The sequence below is a fragment of the Elephantulus edwardii genome, unplaced genomic scaffold (genome assembly GCF_000299155.1).
Source record: "Elephantulus edwardii isolate Elephantulus edwardi_28Jun2011 unplaced genomic scaffold, EleEdw1.0 scaffold00290, whole genome shotgun sequence".
Taxonomy (NCBI): Eukaryota; Metazoa; Chordata; class Mammalia; order Macroscelidea; family Macroscelididae; genus Elephantulus; species Elephantulus edwardii.
The window spans coordinates 2,085,484-2,103,530 of NW_006400040.1; the positions used below are offsets into that span (position 1 = coordinate 2,085,484).

The following is an 18,047-nucleotide window of genomic DNA, read 5'->3' on the forward strand; positions in this document are numbered from 1 at the left end:
ACCTAACGAAAAGATAAAAAAAAAATCCAAAAGACAAAACTAACCAACAAACCCCCAAAACAAACTAAATTACAAAAGCCCTCTAACTCATTGGCAGAGTCAGAACTGAGTCATAACTGACCCTCTAGAGGTTTTTGTTGTTCTTCCTGTTATGTGTCATCCATTCGGAAATGACTTATAGCTGACTCTATAGTGGCTTTTCAGAGGCTGTAAAACACACAGGAAGAGATTGTCCATCTTTCTCCTACAGAGAAGCTGGTGGATTTGAACTGCTTTTCTTTAATTGGCACTAAGCCATGAGAACTTATTGGCCAAATAAATATTTCTCAAAAATGCTATCTATGGAAAATAAAGTTGTGACAAAATTTACTCTCTACCTACTAAGGTAAATTGTCTTATACAACCAGGACAATCTCTAGTATGCTATTTCACATTTAAGAAATGAATACTAAAGGCAACTTTTACCTAAAGCCCTACTAATGTGGGAGAGAAATACATGTTTTATAAAGTCTTCATGAAATATAAATTTTTCCTAAAAATAATCTTAAAACTTCCATTATAATTGTCCAAACAAGGAATGCAAATTAAATATTTTATTCGACAAAAATTTTAATGGTCAAAGTAAAAACAATCAAGAAAGGATTGCTCCAGGGATGCATACCGTCCCTGAACCTTTTCAATCTGTATGCAGAACAGATCATTCAGGAAGAAGGGCTTTAAGAGGAGGAGTGTGACATCAAGATTAGAAGACTCATTAACAACCTACGATATGAAGATGACACAACCTTGCTTGCTGAAACTGAAGAAGATCTGAATCACTTGATGCATAAGGTCAAGGATTGTAATCTTCAATATGGATTGAAGCTCAACATCAAGAAGACAAATATTCTCAGCACTGGGACAACTGGCAGCACCATATTAGATGGAGAAGAGATTGAGGTTGTTAGCAATTACAATTTGCTTGGATCCACAATCAACACTCTTAACACCAGCATTCAGAAAATCTAAACATGAATTGCATTGGGATAATCTGCTGTCATGGACATCTCCAGTGTGCTGAAGAGCAACAATGTCAGTCTAAATACCAAGATGCACCTAAACCAGGACATGGTTTTCTCAATTACTTGTTATGCTTCAGAGAACTGGACAATGACTAAGGATGACAGAAGAAGACTAGATGCCTTTGAGTTGTGGTGCTGGAGAAGAGTCTTGAACATACCATGGAATGCCAAGAAAACAAATATGTCTGTCTTAGAGACGGTAAAACCAAGTCTCTCCTTGGATGCTAGAATTTTGAAGCTCCACTTCACTTATGTTGGACACGTGGCCAGGAGAGACTGGTCCTTGGAGAAGGATATCATGCCCAGAAGGGTGGACAGACAGTGCAAGAGAGGGAGACCCTGGCTGAAATGGTTTGACAGAGTAACTGAAGACATGGGGGTTGGTGTGTCAGAATTAGTGAGACTGGCTCAGGACAGGGAAGGGTTCAGAGCTTCTGTTGCATATACATTGCAGGTGACTCAACCAATAAGATTCTATGACAGGTTTGGAAGCAGGAGTAGCATCCACGTCCTAAACAACATGCCTCCAGAAACTATGAACTTCGATAAATTTCAGAAGTTGTAGAGGGGCTTCATGCCTTTTGTTCATATGGTTGCTATGAGTCTTGCTCGACTCGAAGGCAATCAACAACAATAACAACAAACACAACCAACTAATTTCTTCGGAAGTTTTAAAATGCATAAGAAGTGATTTCACATCATCCTCCTGTGAAGCAGCTGAGTGAGCAATGAAATTCCCTACAAACTATGCCACCAGAGTTCCCAAACAACAAGCAGAAACACTTTATAACTCATAATTGTTAATACTAATGTTGATATTATTCTATTTAATATGTTCAGGAAATAGTGAATTACTTTAGAAAACTTCTAACAGTAAATATAAATATTGTGAAATACTTTAACTTTCTTATCTTTGCTCTTCTTATTTTATTAACTGAATAAAAATGGGCAGATTTATTATTTTTTACAGATGAATATTCTGGTTTTTCTCCTGCTTACCTGGAAGCAGAGAGACAGTTATAACAGTAACTAAAAATAAATGAGGCGGAAACATAAAACATTCCATCATTTTCTTTCCCAAGATTCTTCCACAGGTAAAGAGAGTGAATAAAACTACATAATGCGAAATAACTTATTTTCTTAACTTATCCCTTAGTCTACTAACTGGATCAAATATTTTAGCAGATTTACTATTTTTCAAAAAGGGTATTACGGTTATCACAAGAGTCCACAATTAAGGTTGCATAGTGGAATGCACTTGGGGCGGTGGGAGGGATGCAGGGGGATTGTGTACCAGGGAGGGAGTCTTTCTTTGAAAGAGAGGAGCGAACTGGGGGGCGGGGGGAGAGGGCTGGGTGGGTAGAGAAGTGCAGCAATGAATGAATGGAAATCCAAATTCTCTGTAAATGTTCGTTAAAATTATTTAAAAAAAGAAGATGGGGAAAAGACTACTGTATACTTCTTGCTTAAGAAGGAGACAGATAACGTAGAAAATAAATTAAGTCCAGTAAGAGAAGAGAAAAGAAAACAAAAATTAATTCCATGACCAAGTGGGATTCATAACAGGTATGCAAGGATTGTACTACATAAGAAAAACAATCAATGTAATTTGCTATATTAACAAGTAAATAACAAGAACCATATAATCTTAGCAGTTAATGAAAAAAAAGGCATTTAACAAAATTCAACACCCCTTTCCTGATTAAGACACTCAACTAAACTGGAATAGAAGGGAATTTCTTCAACATAGTGAAGAATAAATGTGTAAAATCAAGAGCCAACATCACTCTCAATGGAGAAAGACTAAAAGCATTTTTCTTCAGAACAGGGACCAGACAAGGATGCCCACTGTCACCACTTCTATTCAATATTGTATGGAAATGCTTGCTAGGGCAATATGACAAGAGAAGGAATCATGACTGGCAAAGACATGACTAAAATATTCCTATATGTATACGATAGTGTACACAGAAAGTCTCAAGCACTCAACAACAACAACAAAAACCTGTTAGAGTTAGTAGGCCAATTTAGTAGAGCGGCAAAATATAAGGTCAATAGTAAAAAATCAGCGGGATTCCTCTACAGTAACAAGGAGAACTCAGAGAAGGAAACCAAGAAAGCAATACCATTTACAATGTTGTTGTTGATTGCCTTCCAGTGGAGCATATGAACAAAAGGCCTAAAGCCCCTCCAAAACTATTGACATTTATCAAAGTTCATAGAGTTTCCAGATGGCATGTTTTTTATGAAGCGGATGACACTCCTGCTTCAAACCATTTACAACAGCCAACCACAAATTTAATACTATGGAGTGAACCTAATTAGAGAAACAAAAGACCTACACAAAGAAAACTATAAGAAATTTCTGCAAGACACAATAAAAAAACCTAAAAAAATGGAAAACTTTGCCTCGGTCATGCAAATGACAATCCTACCAAAAGCAATGTACATGCAAATGACAATCCTACCAAAAGCAATGTACATGTTCAACACAATCCCAATATAGTTACCAAATTCATTTTTCAAGGAGATCAAAAGGGAATCTGTCAAGTTTATTTGGAGAGGCAAGAAATCCCAAATAAACAAAACTCTTCTGAGAAACAAAAGTGAAGTGGGAGGAATAGCACTAACTGACTTCAAAACCTACTACACAGCAGTAGTAACCAAAACATCATGGTACTGGTACAATGACAGGCACACAGACCAATGGAACAGAACTGAGAAGACAGAAATAGACCCAGATATTTACGGTCAGCCGATAATTGACAAGGAAATAAAACTTACCAAATGGGGAAAAGACAATTTCTTCAACAAATGGTGCTGGCAAAACTGGGCTGCTACCTGAAGAAAGCTGAAACAGGATCTCCATCTCACACCATACACAAAAATCAACACAAGGTGGATCAGAGACCTGGGAGTAAAGCCCCAAACCATAAAGTTCATCAGAGACAAAAGGGGATCAAGCTTATAATTCCTAGTCTACTGTATAAAGAGACTGCCAAATATAGCTAGAAATGAACAATCTGAAGAAGGTAAAATTGATGAATGGGACCTTCTAAAAATTGAATCCTTGTTCTCATCAAAAACCTTTTCCAACAGGGTGAAAAGAAACCTATCAACTGGGAACAAACACTTGGCAATACCATCTCAGACAAGAATCTTATAGCCAAAGTTTATAGAATACTCCCGGTCTCTACAAGAAAAAGTCTGATAAGCCAATTACAAAATGGGCAAAAGACATGGAAAGAAGTTTCACAGAAGAAGCTATATAACACATGAAGAAATGCTCAAAATCACTGACAATAAGCGAAATGCAAATCAAGACTACAATGAGATATCATCTCACTCCAGTAGCAGTGGCAAAGTATAACAGTATAGTAAGTAATAAAAGTTGGAGAGGATGTGGCAAGATAAGAACTCTTATACATTGTGGGTGGGACTGTAAAATGGTACAACCACTCTGGAAGGCAGTTTGGTGCTTCCTCAAAAAGCTGAATATAGACATTCCATATGACCTAGCGATTACACTACTTTAAACATACCCTGAGAAAATAAGAACTGATGTACAAGCCAAGACTTGTACTCCAATGTTCATAGCAGCATTATTCACCATCACAAGAACATGGAAACAGCCCAGATGTCCAACCACAATCAAATGGATAGAGAAATTATAGTATATTTACACAATGGAATACTATGCAGCATTCAGGAGCAATGATTTTATAAGTTACTACCAACTTGGGAGGGACTGAAGAGCATTATGCTAAGAGAACTAACTCAATCCCATAAGGACGAATACTGTATAAAACCATTACTGTAGAATAAGCATGAGAATTCAAGGGGGAGAGGGAAGAGGCAGAGGAGTGAGGATGGGCAAAGGGAGGTTAATCCAAGGGTTGCACAATTTGATGTGTTGGAAGAGTGTTTGTCAAACGGGAAAATGACAATCTCTTACTGAAGGAAATGGGAAACATCTGGTTTAAGAAACAATGTATTCAAACGTTGTAAAAAGCCCAGCATAAAATAAAAAAATTTTTCAATAAAATGCAGCTGAAGCAGGATTCACATCTCACACCATAAATAAAAATAAATTCAAGGTACATCAGAGACTTAGGGTAAAGGTTCAAATCATAAAGACCATAAGAGACAAAATTGGACCAAACTTAAAAGGCCTAGCCTATGGTATAAGTTGTTGCTGTTGTTATGTGCCATCGAGTAGCTTACAACTCATAGGGACCCCTATGTACAACAGCCCTGAAACCAGCTCTATCCTGTGCCAACATTATTGTCTCTGAAACACCTATTCTATTTATCCAAGTCACTGAATCAATTAATCTCACTGAGGGTCTTCCTTTCATTCTCTGTCCCTCCAATCTTCCCAGTATGATGTCCCTCTCCAAGGAATGGTCCCTCCTTGCAACATGCCCAAAGTATGTCAGACAAAGCCTCAGAACCCTTGCCTCCACGGAGCAGCTGGTTTCACCCCCTCCAGGATGAACCTGTTTTCCTGGAAGTCCATAGTATATTCAAAACTCTTCTATAGCACCACAGCTCAAAGGCATCAATTCTCCTTCTATCATCCCTAGTCACTGTCCAGCTTCCTGATGCATAGCAAGTAATTGTGAAGACTATGGCCTGGACCAGGTGCGCCTTAATCTCCAGACTGATGTCATTGCAATTAAGTACTCCAGAGAGGTCCCTGACAGCAGACTATCCCAATGCAATTCATCTTTTGATTTCCTGGCTGCTGGTACCAACAGTGGAGCCATGCAAACTAAAGCTGTTACAATCTCAATCTCTTCACTGTCTATCATAATGCTGCCAATTGGCCCAGTGGTGAGAATCCTTGTTTTCTTGATGTTGAGCTTGAACGCTGGCGGTACCTGACGTTCTGTAGTAAGTGCTGTAAGTGGTTTAAGTAGTTTAGCAAAAGTATACAGAATGCACAATCAGGAGAAGATAACATTGATGAAAGGCATCCTCTAAAGATAAGTCCCTCAGTGCATCAAAAACTTTTTCTAATAGTTGTTGTTACATGCTGTTGAGTTATAGGCAACTCATAGGGACCCTTATGAAAGAAAGTCCTCAACACTTGTGTGACTTTCATCCTTTCTCCAGGTTCATAGGGTTTCAAGAGGCAAGCTATTTCAGAAGTGGATGCCACTCCTGCTTCCAAAATTGTTTTAATCGGGGAGCACCACCAAACACTGTCTGCCATGGGTAACCATTAACGCATCTGACACATCAGTGTCAGTGTTCAGCTTCACAGCAACCACAAGTTACCTCTGTAAAGCAAGTGGACACACCAGGGCTATTACAACCTAGAAGAATGTTTGAACAAAACAATGAAAAACAGGCCTGATGGTCGCGGATTAAAAGTCACCCACCTTTGGCTTGGTGGCATCACTTTCAGTACACTAGGCCTGAAAAGTAAAGCTACTGAGTTGAAAAACATTTGTCAATTACATCTCAGACAGGGATCTCCTAACCAAAGTTTACCAAATATCAGAAGGCCTCTACAAGAAAAAGACTGATAACCCAATTACAAAAGGAATTCAAAGAGGAAAACATTTGGATGGCCAACAGACAAAAGAAGAAATGCTCAAATTGACTGGCAGTAAGAAAGATGTACATAAAAACCACAATGAGATACCATCTCACCTCAGTAGCAGTGGCAAAGTTGAACTAGACAGCACACAGTAAATGTTGGAGAGGAGGTAGAGAGATTAGAATGCTCATACACTGTTGGTGGATTATACAATGGTACAAACACTTTAAAAGGCAGTTTGACATTTCCCTAAGAAGCTGAACATAGAAATGTCATATGACCCAGCTATTCCACTGCTAGGAATATACCCCCAAAAAATTAGAACTGAGACACAAAAGAAGATTTTTACACTGATGTTCACAGCAGCATTATGCTATGCAAAAGAGCAAGAAAATGCAAAGACCTCTAAAGTACATCAACAAACGAATGAATTTTGTGTGAATAAGAAATTGTGGTCCAGTCACATGATGGAATATTATGCAGCACTCAAGACCAATAACTTGAAAAAGTACTATATAACATGGGAGAGACTGGAGAGCATTATGCTGAGAGAACTGACTCGGTCTCATTAGGAAAAATATTGCATAATACTGTAATTGTAAAAACAGGTTAACTAGTAAGATGTGAATGAAAGTTCAAAGGGGAATGGAAAGGAGGCAGATGGGCTGAGAGTGGGAAGAGAGAGAAAACATGGTGTCACAGAGCTCAGCAGGCAGAGACAGGGTAATAGTGGGCACAGATCAACAGTGATTCATTTTATAAAACACAATGTATGGGAATGATTATAAGAAACACAATGTGAATGATGGAATGTCTGAAACACAATGTATGTGAATGAAACACTATATGAATTTTGTATGCAAACCAATATAAGATAAAAACAAATATAAAAAAAGTTAAGTATTCCCTAAGTCTAATAGTTATCACATTTCTTTTATAGAATATGTAAATATATCTATACTTGCTTATTTTGTAGGGGAAAAAGCAAGCAAAAAAAAAAATCTCTTCTTCCCTTTTAATGCGGAATTGAAATACTTAAAAAATATGTTTTAATTTTCACTGGGGAAGAATAATATATCTTGATGGGTTTTTTGGTTTTGTTTTGTTTTGTTTTTAATGGGATCAGATTACTCATCTTTCGTCTTCAGAGGAGCTGCCTTCCTTTGAAACGCAGTATCAACTCCCTACGTACCAGGCCACCAGAGCTCCAGAATAAATGCCTTTTGTGTATTTTCATTCATGAACATAATGTATCATTCCATTTACTCAAGTATTTATTGACATGTCCATTGTAGAATTTATAAACTACAATTGAGACAAATATGATAAAGTCCAATCTCAATTTAATGAGGATATCTAAAAGACAGTTTTACAATTATTTAGTGGCAATACAAGTATGGAATTCTAGTTTCCTAAGTTTTCACCCAATCACCATTGCAGTATAATTATGGAAGGTGGAGGTTTGGCAAAAGAGAGGAAGACCTTCAATAAGAGACTGAATGACACAGTGACTAATGAGCTGAAGTATATTAGATGATGAGGATGGCTGAAGACAGGGCAAGGTACAAATTTACCGATCATAGGGTAGCATGGGTTATAGTCAACTTGGTGGTACATAACAATGAAGACATATCTGTAGCAAGAAGCCCTGGAGCAGGGTTCATGGCAAATTAGGTTAATAACCAGAATGTTAGCAGTTTGAAACCACCAATTGTTCTATGGGGAAAAGAGGCAGTTTCCCCTTATAAAGATTTACAACCTCTAAAAGAGAACATCTGCGAAATAGAATAGACTTGAAAACTATGGAATTTTGGGAAAGGGGGATTTATATCTGTAAAAATATATTTACCGTTACTGTTGTTGTTAGATCCATCAAGTCAATTCCAACTCACAATGGCTCTATGTATAACAACATTAATCAATGTCTAGTCTTATTTGATAATCTGTTATTTTTTTTTAGTCCATTGTTAATTACTGTGCCAGTCCATCTTGTAGAAGGTTTTCCCTCAGCATTCCTGATGCTCCACATTTCCATAGGATATCCTTTTCCAAGGACTACTGGCATGTTCAAAGTAAGTGAAACAAAGCATAATGACTATTGCTTCTAAGAAGCATTATGGCTGTATGACTTTCAAGAAATATTTGTTCATTCTTCTGCTTTGTTGTTATGGACTGTCAAGCTGGAACTGACTTCCAGCTGACCTTCCAGTGGGTGCTCTGAGGAAGTAAACTGAATGGGAAGAGATGGTTCATCTTTCTCCTGTGGAGCAGCTGGTGGATTTAAATTGTGTGTCTTTGTGTTGTCAGTGCAGCTCATTATTGCTAGGACACCAGAACTCCCCATTTTTCTGGTAGCTCATGGTATATTCAATATTCTTCATTAACCCTATAATTGAAATCCACCATTTCTTCTTTGGTCTTCCTTATACACTGTCCAGTTTTCACATGGATGTGAGTCTTAAAAAACTACCATGGTGTACCTTAAGCTTCACAGTGATACTGATTATAACACTTTAAAGTGATCCTTTGTAACAAATTTGCCTTATGTAATACTTCTGGACTTATAACAACTATACTTATCAGAAGTTTATAATGTGTTAGGCATTTAATGATAGGCAATAAAAGCTAAGTAAGACCTAAGCAGTCTGTCTTACCTGATGAATGAATTCATCTCTTTGATCCATCAGGATTTTCTGAGGAGGTCCATATAAGAAAAATATATTGATAATAGCTTTAGAAATTTCAGATGCTGAAACATCACATAGAGGTAAAATCACAACCCATTTTGTGAACAAATCTGTCATGATTATAGCATATACATGACTTCTGTTACTTGTATGAAAAGGTCCCATCAGATCAACAGTAACTATACTCCATGGATTTTCCACTTTGAGAAGGTGCTGTTTGGATGTGAAAATAGCTGGATTTTTTGCCCCTTGGCAATGCTGACATGCATATACCTATAAATAAGCACACAATAATGATAAAATATAGAAATGCCAGTATATCCAATGTAACAAAAGCAATAATCGAAATTTTAAAATTTAAAATTTTACTGTTTAGAAAGAAAAGTTTTTGAACTGACATTAAGTCACTAAATTAAGCTGTCTATTCAGAATGATAAATAAATATTAATTACAAGGAGTGTTAGCCTAAAGTTGGTTTTTTTTAGCCATTAACCACCTCTGATCTCCAGATACCTTAACTGCAAACATACGGTTTTGCAAATCATCAACAGCTATGGGATGAGGGTAAGAGAGATAATAATTCCCAAACTGAGTGGCAAGACTTGAGGGAAAGTTGGAGCAAGCCCCTCGTGAGAATGAGACCCTGGTGATAGTGATGGAGAGACTGGGGTATTGCTGTGGATAAACTGTGGCAGGGTGTAATCATAGTAGCCCTGAGATAATAGCCACAGTTAAAGATTTTGCTGTACTTTCCAGATAATTAAGGAGAAGCTGACTTATAACTGCTCTGAGGCACAACTTGCTGGGTAATTGAGGAAATCAGAGGCTTCCTGAATTCGTGTTGCTGGAGCCTGGACCAACTGAAGAACTGTGCATTGGGACTGCTGGGCTAAAACCTGCGTTTGCCCTGGGTAATATTTTTTGCCTCCTCCACTCTCCAACTTATTTCTCTATTAAACCCCATTTGTAGTATCACAAGGGTGAATCTGAGTCAACAGCATATAAACAAACTCCTTGCTGTTAAAGCAACTCTAAAGGCAGCACGAGGCTGTGCTATTTTTACTCCTTCTGGCCTTTTCAGAAAGACGATCACAGCCCTGTGCCTTATATCCCATTTTCTGCTCTCCAGACATTTCATCTATTTTTAAGCCACCATCTTAGCATTATCCTTCACATAGAACATAATTCTGGTCACATCCAATACACACTTATTAAATAAATATATCTTAAAATAATTTGCTATACTTTTAAGTTCATATGTAAAAGTAGGGAGACCTAGGGACCTAGTGGTAAGAAGCTGTGTTACAATCCCAAAGGCACACAGTTTTAATACATCAGCTGCTCCATGAGAGAAAGATGGGCAATCTCTTCTCATGCATTTAACTCCCTCTCAAAACCTGCCAGAGGGACAGCTATGATTTGGTTCCAACTTGATGGTACACAACAACAACATGTGAAAACACAATAAATACTATATGCAACTGATTTTACTAAGTTATCACTTAGCAGGAGTGGTGTCCACTTCTGAAATGGCTTGCCTCTGGAAACTCTATGAACAGTGCTCAGGTCTTTCGTTCATAGAGTCCCTATGAGTCGTCTACAATAATAACCTAACAATAATAACAACCATGACACAGAGAGAGCTACGTTGGGCTAGTGGACAGAAAATTATGCTACCAAGTCCAAGGTGGGTGATTTTAACCTGCGGCCCTCAGGCCTGGTTCAAATTGGTTTTGGTCAAATATTCTTCTAGATGGTATTGCACAGGTCTGTGAATTGCTGTGCAGAGGTAACTCGTGGTTGCTGTGATGCTAAACACTGTGACACTGATGTGCCAAATGTGATAAAGGTTACCCATGGCGGACAGTGTTTGTTGGAGCTTCCTGATTAAAACAAGCCTTGAAGCAGGAGAGGCATCCACTTCCAAAATTGCTTGCCTCCAGAAACTCTATAAATAGTGCTCAGGCCTTTCATTCATAGGGTCGCTATGAGTCATCTACGACTCGATGGCACCTAACAACAATAACAACAACATCACTTTTTGAAGTTCACTTATTCATACATTCTAACAATAGCTGTTGGAATATAATTTGATTCAATATTTATATGTCATAAATAGCTTAGAGTCCTGGGATAACAGAATGGAAAAAACAAAGGCATCATGGGGCTTTCATTTGAGTAAGGGAAAAAGTGATTGGCCAATTTAATTTACTGATGATGCCACTGCCAAATATGAGCCAAAACTCTTCAGAAAATAATAGAGAACTTTCCAAAACCATCTTATTACAATATAATAACACATAGTTTTTACAAATATTAACGTATCTTGAAGGAAGTGAAATTAGGGTGCTCTTTGAGGCAAGGATGTTAAAACTCTGTCTCATATACTTTGGGCATGTTGCTAGGAAGTTTCAGTCTTTGAAAAAGATACCAAATTTTAAAAGGTTGGTGAAAAACAGATCTTCCTCAACAAGATGACTGTAACAATCATCAGAGATGATGAGGGTAGCACAGAATAGGACAGGGCACAGATTTGTTGTTCATAAGATTGCCAGGGATTGTAACTGACTCAATTGCAACTAACAACATTATAATTATTAAAGGAATTCTACATATTAACCATGGAATTCCTATCATTTGGCAATATGTTGTAGTTTGTTGCCACTTTGCCCTATTCTATACCATCTTCACAATCTCTGCCATGCTTAAGTTCCTTGTTGGAATCACTATGTTGATTAACCTCACTAAGGGTATTCCTCTCTTTCACTGACTCTTCACTTTACCAAGTATGCTATCTTCTCCAAGGACTGGCCCCTTGTGATAACATGCCCAAAGTATTTGCAATTATACTATACTAGAAAGAATAGAAATCATTTGACACATCAGCATAACTCTTGGTGTATTTTCTATTACAGGCTAACCATAAAAGTAGTTTATAAAGTTACAAATATAAAAATTATTCTTTTATCATAACTTGATTTTACATTTAGTTGGTTTTGGATTTCTGTCATATTTGATATTGCTACCTCAAGACAGAATTGGCACAACAGATGAACACACACATTGGGTCTGATCTGGACTACAATCAAAGATATAATGCCTGTAATAAAGTGAATTTCAGGTCTGCTTATACCAAAGAGTCCAATAATGAAAACTATGACGCTAAAAAATGCCTTAGCTAAATCTAACTACACACATGTTGCCACACATTTTTAAAATTGACGACCGTGCTTAGAAACACATTTGCCGTCACTTGCAGCAATGTGTTAAAATACTAAACAAAAACTCTTTCTAGTTCAAATTATACTCTACTATTAATAAAACATACATGGAAATAAAATCTGTATAAATATTTCTGTATAAAAATTACTTACGCAAAAAGTATTTGAGGAGAGGTAATATTTAGAATAAAGGAGCAACAAAAATAATTTTGGATAGTTATTATAAAGATATTCTAAATATTCTAAGTACAAAAGCCATACCCACTGTTTGACATCATTGGTCACCGAAGTCCAATAGTAGCTGGATTCCACTAGTGTGAGGGTCCTGGATATGCCATGATGAGTTCCAGTGTCATTTTCATGGCATTCTCTCAGTACTTTCTTCTTTTCTTCTTCTGAAGCAATTACCAAACGACTTTGTTTTCTGTCTTTTCCAACATAAAATAGTCTTTTTTCTATAAAAAAATTACCAAAAAGAAAGAATTGGCATTTTTAGATACCCCTAAAAATATTAACCTAAAACCATGTTTTTCCTTTTTAAAAACTTTTTTCTAAAACAGAAATGTTTTTAATAATGTTAACATATAACATGAAATCAGCTGTTATAATTGCTACCTATCTAGGGCCATCACTGTTGTTTTTACGTGCTGTCAGTGCTTATAACTCATTGTGACCCTATGGACAACAGCCCTGAAACCTACTCTATGCTGTACCAACTTTATTGTCTCTGATACACCTACCCTCATTACTCCATCACTATGTCAATACATCTCATGATGGTCTCCCTCTTTTTCTCCATCCCTCTATAATCACTAGTTAGTATAATTTTAAGAGTTATCAATACAAGTAAAGCTGGAGTGATAAATATGTTTGTGTATCTACCTGGCATCCTTCTTTTGGCAGTTGTGGTGGTTGCTGATTGCCTTCAAGACAAGCACGACTCATAGCAACTCTATGAACAAAAGGCCTGAAGCCTCTCTACAACTATCGACATTTATCAAAGTTCACAGACATTTTGGAGGCATGTTATTCAGGAAGGGGATACCACTTCTGCTTTCAAACTTAACACAGTATGTTACTGTTGTTATGTGCCACTGCATTGCCTGCGATGTATAGCGACCCTATGCACAGCAGCTCTGAACCCTTCCTTGTCCTGTGTCAGTCTCACTAATTCTGACACACCAACCTCCATGGCCCCAGTTACTGTATCAAACCATCTCACCTGGGATTTCCCTCTCCTGCGCTGTCTGTCCATCCACCCTTCCGAGCATGATGTCCTTCTCCAAGGACCGATCTCTCCTGGCCAAGTGCCCAAAGTAAGTTAGGTAAAGCTTCAAAATCCTAGCCTCCAAGGAGAGACTTGGTTTCACCCCCTCCAAGGCAGATCTATTTGTTTACTTGGCCGTCTGTGGTATGTTCAAACTCTTCTCCAGCACCACAACTCAGAAGCATCTATTCTTCTTCTGTCATCCTTAGTCATTGTCCAATTTAAGATAATTTCTTTGACAAGGCCATTTATAATATTTTATAATCACCTATAGTATGAAATGTCCTATGAGCAGCATATCATCAGTTGAAAAGTAATGTTATCAGGGATGTGGTCTACATTTAATGTATGTGGATAAACAGCAAAGCATGCTTGCTTTTGTTGAATCTAGATCCTGTATTGGTTTGTGGACTTGAACAAGCAGCCTACTCTACTGCCAACTCTGGATTCTTTAGCCTCTGAAGCTTTATCTGCTGACCATAGAATCATCAAACTCTATGAAGACAGAGCTATATGAATCAGGAGAAGACTCTCTTCTGAAGTCAGACCCAAGGACTTAGGCCTTGTCAGACTCTACAAGCTCATGAGCCATTTCCTTTTGTTATCAATTTCTTCATTTAATGGGAGAAGGATGAGCAATCTCCTCCTGTACAGTTTTCTGCCCCTGAAAACCCAGGGTAAGCTATGAGTCACTACTGACTCGACAACACATTGCAAAAATAATTTCTTCATTTGACACCAAACTGCAGGAGGAAAGGGGAGAAGAGGTAAGGCTCCCAAGAGTGAGAATGTGCCAAGGGGGAGCACTCCCCATTGTCTGAAGCGAGATGGGACTGAGACATCCCTGTCATTATAGGTCCCTCCATCTGGGGTCTTTGCCTCCACAGCTGCAGGGGCACTTTAGGGACCAAGCAGGAAAAGAGACTTTAGTATACAGAACTTCAAGCAGAGGAAAGAATTTTTGTAGCTCTCTGGGAAGGGGGGCTGACTTGAGAAATTTGAGACACTCCCCCTCTACTCCACATGCAAGCTGCTAGAATTCTCCTAGTTCTCTGTGACAGAGGGTTGACCTGCAAACCTCTGCATACAATGTGATCCTGATCTTCACCACACCAGAAACAAAGGAGACACTAAGCTGCAAGAGAGAAGGTGAGGTGAGGGGAGGGTCTGTGTCTATAGCAACATTCTCCACCCCTTATGGTAAGACAGGATTGAGGCATCCCTGGGGTTGTAGGTCCCTCCATCTGGGGGTCCTTGCCCCCACAGCTGTGGGGCTGTCCCAGGGGCCAAACAGGGCAAGAGATTTTAGTATACAGAACTTCAAGCAGAGGAAAGAATTTTTGTAGCTCTCTGGGAAGGGGGTGCTGACTTGAGACGCCGCCCCCTTGACTCCCGCATACAAGCTGGTTGAGCTGGCAGCTCTGATCTCTAATCTCATGTCACTTCCCAGACAAAGGAAGTTATTACGCTCCAGGAGAAAAAGTGCATGAGAAACTGCTTGAATAGAGCACCTGGTCTAACAACACTGAGCCACTTCACACAGGAAGGAGGCATATAGAGTTGGTGTCATGGCACTACTTCAAGGCAAGATTCTACAGGGCTGCAGTGCAGTAGGAAAGGCAAATTTTCCCTGAAAGAACTTACTGTGGAGCGAGCAGCTCACCACATTTTAACTTCCGAACTAATTAGTAACATTATAAAGGCAAGAACCAACAACTTTTGCAGACACAATAAAACAACCTAACACTTATCAATAAAAACTTTAAATAATGTGAAGAAAGCAACAGGCAGCTCAAGCACTGAGAAAAAACAAATTAAGCCTTCTCCAAAAAAAAAGCTGACAATATCAGAGATCTTATGAAAATCCTAGAGTCAAGCAGGCAGATGATATATGTTGATATGGAGATATTAGAATAGGTATGAATGACAGTACAAATGATGGAAGAAACAATGGAAACCACAAATAAAACGAATAATGCAGTTGTAGAGAACCAGAAAAAATATACTGATGAAGAATTAATTGAACAACTACAGAAGAAGGTGAAATGATAGGAGACACAAAGAAAACTACCAAGAAAGCAAATGCTCTAGAGACATGGAGCCAGAAGAAATATATTGATAAGGAGGAACATGCACAAATATGCAATAAAATGCAGAAGATGGAAGAAAAGAGAATTGAAATTATAAATAAAGAAGTACAACAACTTAAAAAATCATCATAGGATAGAAAAGTTACTGCCAACACAGTACTAGAAATAACACAAAGACAGGAAAATACAATCCAAAATATTAAGACTGAAATGAGAGAAACGTGCAAAAAATGCTTGAAGGATTGAAAATAAAAAGGGGGGGGAAAGACGAGATGGAGCTAAGAGTCAGTGAGGTGGAAAACAAGCGCCTCAATGGAAACATACTAGAAAAAAAAATCAGAGATAAGACATAAAGAAAATATGAAAATCAGGTGGGATGACATCACATATCATATATATGACTGGAATTCCAGAATGTGAGAGGGATAGGGAAATCATTAAGAAAACTATGCAAGAGGTTGTTGTTGTTGTTATGTGCCGTCGAGTCGCTTGCGACTCATAGCGACCCTATGTACAACAGCCCTAAACTCTGCTCTGTCCTATGCCAATCGCACTGTCTCTGACACTCCCATCCCGATTATCCCAGTCACTGAATCAATCCACCTCGTAGAGGGCCTTCTCCTCCTGCGCCGTCCCTCCACCCTCCCAAGCATGATGTCCTTTTCCAAGGACCTGTCTCTCCTCACATGTCCAAAGTATGTTAGACGGAGCCTCAGAATCCTTGCCTCCAAAGAGCCACCCAGTTTAACCCTTTCCAGGACAAATCTGTTTGTTTTTCTAGCAGTCCATGGTATTCTCAATATTCTTCTCCAGCACCACAGCTCAAAGGCATCAATTCTCCTTCTATCCTCCCTGGTCATTGTCCAACTCTCTGATGCATAACAAGTGATTGCGAAGACCATGGCCTGTATCAACTGCACCTTAGTCTCCAGAGAGACACCACTGCTCTTCAGTACTTTGGAGAGGTCCCTAACAGCAGGCTTTCCCATGGCAATGCGCCTTTTAATTTCCTGGCTACTGGTGCCAAGAGTGTTGACTGTGGAGCCAAGCAAACTAAAGCTGAAATCAATCATCAAATAGAAATAGAACAACAATCAAACCCAATAACCTCTAGAAGAAAAGAAATCATAAGGATAAGAGCTGAAATTAAAGAGATAAAAAAATAGAAAAACAATTAAAACCACCAATAGATCAGGAACTGGTTTTTTGAAAAGGTCAATAAAACTGACAAACCACTGGTAAACTTAACAAAAGGGAAAAAAGGGAGAAGAAACAAATAAATCAATTAAGGAATGACAGAGGTGACATCACAACAGAACTAAAGAAAATTAAGTCTGTAATATAGGAATGTTATGAAAAGCTATACTCTGAGAAATATGAAAACTTAAAGGAAATGGACAAATTACTTGGAACTCATGCCTTACCAAGATTAACAGTTAGACATAGAACATTTAACTAGACCTATCTCTCTCTCTCACACACATACACATACACATACACACACACACACACACACACACACACACACACACAGCAGGTCATAAAAAGACTCCCATAAAAAAAGTCTGAAGTTTTACCAAACATTCAGACAAGATTTATCATCAATATTACTTATTTCAAAGTAGAGAAAAACGAACACTCCCAGAGATGGTCTATGAAGTAAGCATAACCCAAATACCAAAACTAGACAAAGACATTGTCAAAAAAGAAAACTACAGACTAATATCTCTCATGAATATAGATGCAAAATCCTAGCCAACAGAACCGAAAAGCACATAAGAAATATAATTCATCATGCTCAAGTGGGATTCATAAGAGGTTTGCAAAGATGGTTAAACATAAGAAAAACAATCAGTGTAATTCACCACATTAACGAAACAAATAACAAGAAGCATATGATCTTAGTAATTGATGTAGAAAAGGCATCTGACAAAAATTGACACCCATTCCTGATTAAAACACTCAGCAAAACTGAAATAGATGGAAATTTCCTCAACACAGTCAAAAGTATATATGCAAAGCCAAGAACCAATATCATTCTCAATGGAGAAAGACTAAAAGCATTATCTTTGTGAACAGGAACCAGACAAGGATGACGACTGTCACCATTTCTATTCAATATTATACTGGAAATATTTGCTAGAGAATTATGACAAGAGAAGGAAATAAAAGG

The 18,047-nt window shown here is 38.1% G+C and overlaps 1 protein-coding gene across 1 annotated transcript in view; it reads right to left on the bottom strand.

The window, feature by feature from the left end:
* The window catches only part of GIN1 (gypsy retrotransposon integrase 1), a 52,700-nt gene that overhangs the window by 19,945 nt on the left and 14,708 nt on the right, over nucleotides 1-18,047 (bottom strand). Inside the window, exons 3-4 of the mRNA XM_006900680.1 lie at nucleotides 12,779-12,972; nucleotides 9,264-9,569 (exon numbers count right to left, since the gene is read on the bottom strand). Coding sequence (XP_006900742.1) covers nucleotides 9,264-9,569; nucleotides 12,779-12,972 — 500 coding nt within the window. The remainder of the gene's footprint in view (nucleotides 1-9,263; nucleotides 9,570-12,778; nucleotides 12,973-18,047) is intronic.